At 48.8% G+C, this 10,066-nt stretch overlaps 1 protein-coding gene across 1 annotated transcript; it reads left to right on the top strand.

The window, feature by feature from the left end:
• The first annotated feature begins 2,897 nt into the window (after nucleotides 1-2,897).
• On the top strand, nucleotides 2,898-9,015 carry ZNF691 (zinc finger protein 691). Its single transcript, XM_019429236.2, is given in 3 exon segments — nucleotides 2,898-2,960; nucleotides 7,518-7,694; nucleotides 7,696-9,015. Coding segments are annotated over 2 exon segments (861 nt in total). The 5' UTR covers nucleotides 2,898-2,960; nucleotides 7,518-7,526; the 3' UTR covers nucleotides 8,389-9,015.
• Nucleotides 9,016-10,066: the final 1,051 nt, after the last annotated feature.

The raw sequence follows: 10,066 nt of genomic DNA, 5'->3' as shown, positions 1-10,066 counted from the left end.
CACACTCTTCCTTCTTTCTTCTGGAACAGGGGGTAGGTCAGCTAGAGGGATAAAACAGGCCATCCTTTCTTTTCTATTTCCTTGATGCTTTTTTGCAGCATAGTGTCCTGACATCCAGAGCTAATGTACATGTTTTCAAAGCTAACTTACCTATTGATGATAACCAGGTATAAGAATTTTAAATGAGGTAGCCATAATCCCAAAAAGACTGCGGAGTACAATCACGGAGCTGGGACACACAGCTTCAAACACAGCAGCCCAGCTGTGTGTGTGACCTTGAAAAAACAGCCATGGATGAGTTCGTCTCTTACCCTGGCCCTTTCGAATCTCCTCCCGGATTTAGAGAGGCCCAGCCAGAAAAACGGTAGTTTTTTTTTTTCAACGTTTTTTTTTTTTTTTTTTTAATTTATTTTTTTTGGGACAGAGAGAGACAGAGCATGAACGGGGGAGGGGCAGAGAGAGAGGGAGACACAGAATCGGAAACAGGCTCCAGGCTCCGAGCCATCGGCCCAGAGCCTGACGCGGGGCTCGAACTCACGGACCGCGAGATCGTGACCTGGCTGAAGTCGGACGCTTAACCGACTGCGCCACCCAGGCGCCCCGAAAAACGGTAGTTTTAACCACAAAGGTAGAGGCATTTTTTTTTCCTATAAGACCATCATTCTGGTAGACTTGACTACTTGTGCGGCAAACAGCCTCTTAGGTCAGAAAGTATTGATTTCAAATAGGAAGTCGGTAGACCATGTGTGAGGATAAAATAATGAGCCTCATTTTTTGGTGTGGATTGCAGAAAGAAGCCTATTTACTTTCAAGTCACTCCACAAAGGTGATCTGGCCTCTTTGTGGAGGTACTGGCTATCAGTTTGCAGATGAGCACACAGTTCTACCCAACAGAAACTAGATCTTTCTGTCAGAAGTTCTCTCTGTTGGTGCTTATAATAGTTAGGGTCCTCCAGAGAAAAATGTATTTGTGTTATCTTTACATGTATAAAGAGATTTATTACAAGGAATTGTCTCATATGATTATGGAGGCTGGCATTTTCCAAGATCTATCTGCAGGGTTAGTCAGCAAGTCAGAGACCCAGGGGAGCCTATGGTGTAGTTCCAGTTTCAAGGCTGACAGGCCTGAGACCCAGGAAGAACCAATATTTCCATTTGAGTCCGAAAGTAGGAAAAAGGTGGATGTTCCAGGCTGAAGACTGTCAGGCCAGAAGAATTCTCTCTTACTAGGAGAGGGTCAGCTTTTTGGTTCTATTCGGGCCTTCAACTGATTGGATGGGGCAGGCCCACATTAAGGACAGCACTCTGCTTCACTCACTCTACCAATTTAAATGTTAATCTCATCCGAAAACACCCTTCCAGAAACAGAATCATGTTTGACCAAATATATGGGCACCCTGTAGCCTGGTCAAGTTGATATATAAAGTTAACTATCACAGTGCATGGGTGAAATTTTCTGTTTGCTTTTGTACATGAACGAGAAGTTGTGGGGAAAGGCTTTGGACTGGTAACAGACAAGCACATTATGGGATTGGTTTTTGAACAACCTTGAATTCACCCAAGCAAGCTTTTTTTTTTTTTTTTTTTTTTTAATGTTTATTTATTTTTGAGACAGAGAGAGACAGAGCATGAACGGGGGAGGGGCAGAGAGAGAGGGAGACACAGAATCGGAAGCAGGCTCCAGGCTCTGAGCCATCAGCCCAGAGCCTGACGCGGGGCTCGAACCCACGGACCGCGAGATCGTGACCTGAGCTGAAGTCGGACGCTTAACCGACTGAGCCACCCAGGCGCCCCTACCCAAGCAAGCTTTAACCACAGTTAGAAATAAAGCCACAGTTTTATTTCTGATCTGCCTTCTCAGTATTTTATTTATATCAATTTATAAGCAATAGTGTGTGTGTAGGATTTATATTGCACTCACTCATATTCAGTTTCAAACATACTTTCCTGAATATCCTAATCTAATTCCCATTGTTCACACTGGCTGCACCCAAGAGAATTTACCAGCCGGAAGAGAACTGACATTGTGGAAGCAGAAGCTTTAACTCATTTAATCCTTAGAACAATTCTGCCAGGGATTTTATGGGGGAGGAAAATGGTGCTCCAAATGGCTAGGCGGTAGAACTGGTATTATAAATGTAGATTATCTAGCTCTGAAGACAAGAAATACCGTGCAGATATGAGAATATTGGATTAGGCTTTTTTTTTTTTTTTTTTTTTAAGTAAAACTTGGGAAAAAAAAAAAAATCCTAATCCTGGATACCTTAGAAGTTGTATTGTGTCGGATTGAGGAATGCCAGGTTTATCTATGTAGGACTGAGAAAAAAAAAAATCCCTGTGCAGGAGCGTTGGGAGACCCAGAGGCAGCTCCTTGCACAGGAAACGTCTAACTTCTCACAAACGGATTGGGTTAGTGGATCTTTAAAATCCCTTCTAGTTCTCCAATCCTTTGATTTTAAGGATAAACCTCGCGTGAAGCGCGGAATTCAAGGCTTCACGGATGTCTACAGGACCAAGGGTCACCAATTCAAAGTAAAGAAGAAACTGAGTTCATGACACTTGGAGGTCATGTAGGTTAGCTCTAGGTTTTCTATTACTTCCCAGACGGGTGGTTAAAACTACGTTGGGCTTTTCTCGTGTGAGCGTAGAAGGAGATCCGACGACCTTGGAAGGGAACACGGTCTCCACTTGCTCAGTTCTAAACTTCGCAAATTTCTTCTCGGAGTCTACGCTCTTCCTCAGGACTACAACTCCCAGCAGGCTTTGTTTGAGACCAAAGGTTATTGGCGAGCCCGCCTGGGTTTCTTGCCTTGTGGCACCCAATACAGCCAGTGGGAATGAAGGATCCTCTTCAGGACCCAATCCTGGAGGTGTAGGGCGGGTCCTCTCTGGGTTCCGGCTCCGGCTCCTCCCCCGGCCCACAGAGGCAGCGCTGTCCCTGATCGAGCGGCGGGAGCGAGGTGGGTCCTGGGTGGGCCCGAGGTCGCGGGGGAGGCGGATACGGCTTTGTGGGGAACTCTGAGCATGGCCCCTTCCCTCTCTCCCGGGAATTAGAGGCTGTGGCTTTGCTCCCTGGACCCAGTGGGGAGCAAATGGGACCCGGTGGTCCCCTCCGCCCCGACCCCTGGCCCCCGCCCCTGGCCCGCGCGGCCAGGCGGCTGGCCTCAGCCCTTATTTCAGGCCCTCCTGTTGGCCTTTCAGTCCAGCCCCCCCGGCACTGACCATACTTTTGGGGCCAGCCCCTCCCCATCTCCCTAGCCTCCCGCCCAAGCCAGTCCGCTACTCAGAACCCAGCTCCTATCCTCTGGGAGGCGCGTATCCTCGACTCCGCCATCGGCTTCTCCCCGCTACTTACAACCCAGCCTCCTGGCTCCCGCCCCCTGACACCTCTGATTGCAGCCTGTGCCTCCTCTCCCCAGGTCATCTCCTCGGACCCTCGGACCCCTATGGCCTCCTCTAACTGACCCGTTATGCAGCTCCCCGATACATTTCCCTGTTGTTCAACACCTTGTCCCTGTTCTTTCCAAGCTCTTCTCTCCCCATTGCCTCCCACTCCCTACCCCTTGACTTGACCCTAAAGACCCCGAACTTTGGCCCTTCAGACCACTTTCCAGCTTAGCCCCTTCCCTCTAACCCAAGCCCTTGACCTTCAGCATCTGTGATCACCAGCCCCATCTGCTTGGCTCTTATTTCTTAGTCCTGGTCGCTTCACCACTGCCCCCAGTGTCTCCCACCTTCGATCCTCCCTGTACCCCTGGGCCTCCTGGGAAGCCAAGACTGATGGGCCCTTCTGTCCCCCAAATCTTTGAAATGTGACCTGAAAGTGTATCTGTACCTTACTTGTCACTGTGTTCTTAGTAGATGGTGGTCTCCCCATCTCTCTGTAAGTCCCAATCTTGCTCACCTATCCTGTAAGTCCTAGCTCAGATGCCTCCTTTTCCATTTAGCGGCTCGTCCTTGATCTCTTCAGGGAGCCGCGCGGGTGTCACCTGAACTCCCGAACTCCTGTGCCACTGTTCTTACTCCTTCCTCCTTCCCTTCCCTCCCCACCTCCCACTCTCCCCCACTTCTCTCCAATACTAGTGGCAGGCTTAAAAGCACTGGCTTTGGAGTGATGGGCATAAGTCCCAGTTTTGCTACTCACTTGCTGTGTGCCCTTGGGCAAGTTATAATTTCTCTGAGCCTCAGTTTCCTCATCTCTAAAATAAGTTGTGTAAATGAAATGCCATGATTTGTATATAGTGTTCAGCCCAGGGCCTAGCATTTAGTATCAGCTTAAAAAAATGTGGACTATTATTATTGGTTCCTGTATAATGTGCCAGGTGCTGTGCGAGGCATTGAGGAACGGTACAAAGGTGACTGAGGCACAGTTCCTGTCCTCTTAGAACTTAACCTTCTATACCATATGACAGTGTCTGGAGTTCATGGCCTGTTTCCCTGAACTGTGCCATAAACTGAGGGTAGTAACCATAATCCTAAATCTTTTTTCTCTTCTTTTGATCCAGCATTCAGTCCTGAGGCGAGTCAGAGCTTGGTACATTATAGGTGCTCAGAAGAGCAGGATTGGAAGTGAGAGGGGGCCATGTCGCCCCCTGCATAGACAGAGGTACTAGAGCCCTAGGTGGGGTGGGCAGGGCTGGGGCTTGAATTCAGATCACATCCTTTCACTCATACATTCAAAAAACATTTGAGCACTGCCCTGTGCTGAAGAGAGATTTCCAAAGTGGCCTAGTCCCTCCTTTCCAATGACTTATAAATTTCTAGTGAAGCCAGATAATGTTAAAAGATAATTGCAAATCACTGTAAAAGCAAGTACGTACAAACAGGAGTCTGTGTTTGCATAAAGGTGGAAGTGGGCAGGAATCAAGAGATTCCTGAGGAACAGAAACAGACACAAGCAAGCCTGAAATGGGTTCTGGAGACAGGCCTGGCCTTTACTCAACTCTTTCAACAAATATTTATTAAGGACCTACTAGGTATGACTGTCAGTGCTTTAGGAACTAAGACCCCGTCCCTCATAGGACTTCTGTTTTAGCAAGGGGAGGCAGACACTAAATAATTGACATAATAAATAAATAGAATGTTCGCAGGTGAGAAGTTCTGTGGGGTAGGGGGATGGGAATGTGGGAACGGGGTTGTAATTTTTAAAAGGATTGTCAAAACTAAATAAGCGTCAAGGAATAAATTGTTTTTGATGTTTACTTGCATTTTTGAAAGCGAAGTAAGCCTCCTTCACCTCCCTTATCTAGATTCTTCAAGAAACACTCTCAAACAAGGACTGGGAAACTATAGTTCAGCTCCTTTTGTCTTAAAGTTTTGTTGGAACACAGCCACACTCATTCATTTTTGTATTGTCTACGGCTGCTTTTACGATACAACAGCAGAGTTGAGTAGTTGCCACAGAGATCCTATGGCCCCAAATATTTACTGTCTGGCCCCTTCCAGAAAAATTTGCTGGCCTCCACTCAAAGATTTGAGGCTCTGTCCATATTGTACATTTTAGAATGTATAGTCGTGTACCATTTTTTACCTTGTACCATTTTTTTAATTAGAAACATTTTTTTTTCTTTCCTAACAAGATCACATAAGGGATCTTTTTCATTCTTGTGTTCTCTGCAGGGCCAGGACACGGTGTCCTCCTAAGTCCCATGAGGGACAAGGTCTTTGTTCTTTTAATGTAACCCAAATTCCTAAAGTAGCAGCAGTCATATCTAGTAGGTCCTTAAGATATATTTGTTGAATGGATTGAGTAGAGGCCGGGCCTGTCTCTGGAACCCATTGTCCTCAACCGTGGTAACGGTAGCTGTCATTTGCTGCCACGCAGCATGCTGAGCACGCCGTAGGCATGCAGGATAGGCGGGTGTCACAGGGTTAGTGATGTGGGAGTTGAGGCTCCCGGTGCTCGAGTGATTTGCCCAGTTCTGTACTGTGTGCCACCATCGGGATACGACCCTAAATACAGTCAGCGCCCCTTCCGTTACGGCTGTTGTGTGTTCCAGAAGTACTTGCTGACTTGAAGGAATCCTCGGTCTGTCATTTTCTACCATCGCTGTCCTTTCGGTCTCGCTCCCACCCTCATCCCTTGCTCGTGTCCACCCGCAGTATCTCCGCCGGCCCACTGCACCTTCTGAAGTGCTGCTATTGCTTTGGGGCTCAGAGGAAACCCCACGCCCGGCAGAAGTACTTCATCCCTCGTCCCCTGTCCTGGGCTATAGGAATGCCGAGGAGTCTGCGCAGCTGAGCAAGCGTTTACCGATGTTTGCATAAGTTGGCGCTGTGTGTGTGTGAGGAATGTGGTTTGTGTCTGTTTGTATTCTTTTTTTGTTTTGTTTTGTTTTGTTTTAACTTTTAAAAATTTTTATTATTTTTAAAGTTTATTTATTTATTTTGAGAGAGACAGAGAGAGCACAAGCGGGGGAGGAGCAAAGAGAAGGAGAAACAGAATCCCAAGCAGGCTCTGCACCATCAGCGTTGAACCTGATGTGGGGCTTGAACTCACGAACTGTGAGATCATGACCTGAGCTGAGATCAAGAGTCAAACGCTTGACAGACTGTGCCACCCAGGCACCCCAATGTCGGTGTCTTTGTACATAGCATGTGAGTGTGTGTGATTTTGTGTGGTGTGACAGTAGAGCTATATTTGTGATTGTGTAGCCATGTATGTGGCTACATGCTTGGGAGGGCTATGTATGTACATGGGATGTGTGTGGCTGTATGGGGCTATATGTGGTATGCAGGTCTGTGTATGTGGCTGTGTGTGGTATGTGTATATGGTGTGAGAATGTGGTTGAGTGTGTCTGGTATGTGAGTATGGCTGTGTGTATATGTGGCCTGTGTATGTGGTTGTATATGGTGTTGGAGAGAGGAAGTGGGCATTGACCAATCAGAGCACACGGCCCAGACCCTGCAGTAGGTCTTGGAGGGCCCAGATGTTAACCGTTAGTTGCTAGGTTAGGGTGAGTTCCAGGGAGGGGAAGGGTGGCGGAATGTTTAAGAGGAATCATGCTGGGCCTTGTACACAGCTAGGAGAGCCTCAAGAATGAGAGGTTCTATTCTGTTCATTCTGAAAGCAGGGAAATGGAAACTTTTCAGGAAGTTTTTTCAAAAGAGATCACCATAAAAGTAGTTTTAGTTAGCTTAGAGTTAGGCAGGAAAATGGAATTTTACCCAAATGGGAGCTCCTTTACTTGTACATGAATTATAGTCTAGACTGTCATTTTTCAATGATATTGAGAAAAGTGACATTCGCGTTGCACAAGTATCTGTTGGGCATAGACAAAGCGGATGCCTCTTTACTCTGATGGGCAGCTTTAAACATCCGTGGAAGTTTGTAAGTTTGAACCTTGAAAGTCAGTAAGTAAAGGCATTGCATCCAAGTATTCCAGTTAATTGAGGTTATTTCTAATGGATGTTCCACGGGGAAGGTGTACACCCCTTTACCAGAACAAGATTCCCTGTGGTCTAGCCTGACCCAACACCAAGGAATAAAGGTGTTGGCCATTTGTGTTCATTCTCAGGGTTCAGAAATGGGCAGTGAGAAGGAGAAGGAGCAGAATCCAGAACAGCACCTGCCCGAGGAAGGGGAATGGGGTAAGCCTTGGAGAGTGGAGGACTCGGAGGGTTTTCGGATCCCAGATGGAGAGAAGGAGCATGAGCAAGAGAGCCTGTCAGAAGGTCCACAAGAGATCCACCCAAAAAAAACCGTTGCAGAAAGTCACCGACCCCGCCAGAGAGCCCGGGGGCCCCATGGCTCACCCAAGGCCCGAGATCGACGAGAAGCCCTTTATATGTGCCCAGTGTGGCAAAACCTTCAATAATACCTCCAACCTGAGAACACACCAGCGGATCCACACCGGCGAGAAACCTTACAAGTGTTCTGAATGTGGCAAGAGCTTCTCGAGAAGCTCCAACCGCATCCGGCACGAGCGGATCCACCTGGAAGAGAAGCACTACAAATGTCCCAAGTGTCAGGAGAGCTTTCGGCGGCGCTCAGACCTTACCACGCACCAACAAGATCACCTGGGCAAGCGGCCGTACCGCTGTGACCTCTGTGGCAAGAGCTTCAGCCAGAGTGCCACGCTGGCGGTGCATCACCGGACGCACCTGGAGCCAGCGCCCTACATCTGCTGTGAGTGCGGCAAGAGCTTCAGCAACAGCTCCAGCTTCGGTGTGCACCACCGCACGCACACGGGCGAGAGGCCCTATGAGTGCACCGAGTGTGGGCGGACCTTCAGCGACATCTCCAACTTTGGAGCACACCAGAGGACCCACAGAGGGGAGAAGCCCTACTGGTGCACTCTGTGTGGGAAACACTTCTCCCGGAGCTCCAACCTTATCCGCCACCAGAAAACGCACATGGGAGAGCAGGCTGGGAAAGACGCCAGCTGAAGGACAATGAGGGAGAGAGAGAGAGAGAGAGACCCCAGCCTAGTGTAGGAAGATCTGTAGGATCTGCTGCTGCCCCCTTGACCTCAAGCCCCTCCTCCCACTTTGGAGAATGGTTTCCTGTTGCCTCTGAAGCCAGGATCTCCAGGAAGTCCTGAGAAGGGACCCTTGAGTAAAAATCCCTGCCCCTTTCCAGGCCAATTTCTTGCCTTGGAAAGTGGGAGGATCCAGTCTTGGCTTCATCTCCTTGGGATGAAAGAGAAGTAGGATAGGCTTGGCACATGCTCCTATCATTAGGGCAATCATCCCCTGGCCTTTGAGGAAGTCCCTGTGAGGTGGCATCACTGTCTGAAGGTCCTCGGAATTGTGTATGAAATGCTCGGGGCACGTTGCAGTGGCTGCCAGTTCCCATCTGCTGGGCCCCACCTGTGTTGGGGGGAGCAGCCTTCCCAATGGAAGGGGCCTCCTTGGCCTGGAGAAGAGGTCTGGCCCTGCCTTAGGAACGAAAGGGAAGCCCTCAGGGAGCCTTGATCTAGGGACCTTCACAGTCCCCCATGTTTGTGACTTGTTCCCCCCACCCCACCTCCATCTGTTCCCAGAGTGATTAGCAGTAAAACTCTTCAATGAAAAGGACCTGTGTACTTATTTGGGGCATCAAGGAAGTGGGAGCTGGGGAGGCGGCCATGCTGCAGCCTCTCTGGAAGGGGGTTGAATTCCAGGAAAGACAGAATGGGTGGCTGCTCTGAAAAGCAGAGGAAAGCAGGCTGGGTCTCTGGGGCCTTTGAGCAGGAAGGCAGAAGGAACCCACATATGCTGTAGATTCTACAGGTCACATTACATCTTTGTGTCACTGACGTTTGCTCAAGGGAATAAGATGAGGAAACAAGTGAGGAGAAGTGAAGTCAATTGCTGTGAAGTTACACAGCAGGTATGTGGTGGAGCCAGAGTTCACACTTGAGCCTCCCTTGATTCTGAACTGACGCTCTTTTCATTCCATGCACCTACTGGCTTCTGAAGGAGGATCCACTTAGGGGGCCGGCCTGGGACCAAGTGAGTCCCTGGAAATGGGAGCTAGTGGGGCCTTCTGGTGTGGCCCTGGTTCATTTGCTCTGTGGGAAGTCAGTGCCAAGTATGAGAACCTTTCCTCCCTTAGATTCTTGATTGACATTTATTTGTGTCTAGGAAAAGTGATAAGTGTTGGGGAGTAGGGGTGAGGGCTGGGATGAACCCACGATGAGGGTCTTTGCCTTTCGTAGCAATGGTTTAGTTCCCAAGGCTGGGACAGCTTGGTGGGGATCCTGCCCAGCTTCCTGCCCTCCTGGTTTCGGCCTGGCTCCACATGCCAGATTTCCATGTTTTCTGACGGCAGTTGAACATTCACCCAGATTTCCTCCAACACATAAAGAAGACCCTTCTCTACATCTCTTGCCAATCAGGTCCTGCTCTTCCAGACTGAGGGGCCCTTTTCATTTGTAACCAATTGCCAGAATGTGATTCTGGTACCAGGCTTAAAACTGGCACCGTCTGTGACCTGACCTATCACATGGGATCCTGCCACCCAGCCAGAGACGGATGTGCTAGCAGCTTTGTAGTCATTATGTTGAATTCTCACGTAACCCTGGGAAGTAAGAATTACCCACATTTGACAGAAGGAGAAACAGGCTGCCAGAAAGTGACTTGC

This window comes from Panthera pardus, unplaced genomic scaffold, assembly GCF_024362965.1.
Source record: "Panthera pardus isolate Hobbes unplaced genomic scaffold, ASM2436296v1 HiC_scaffold_11, whole genome shotgun sequence".
Taxonomy (NCBI): domain Eukaryota; kingdom Metazoa; phylum Chordata; class Mammalia; order Carnivora; family Felidae; genus Panthera; species Panthera pardus.
Note: the sequence above shows the minus strand (reverse complement) of the source record. Positions and strands in the feature narration are given on the sequence as shown.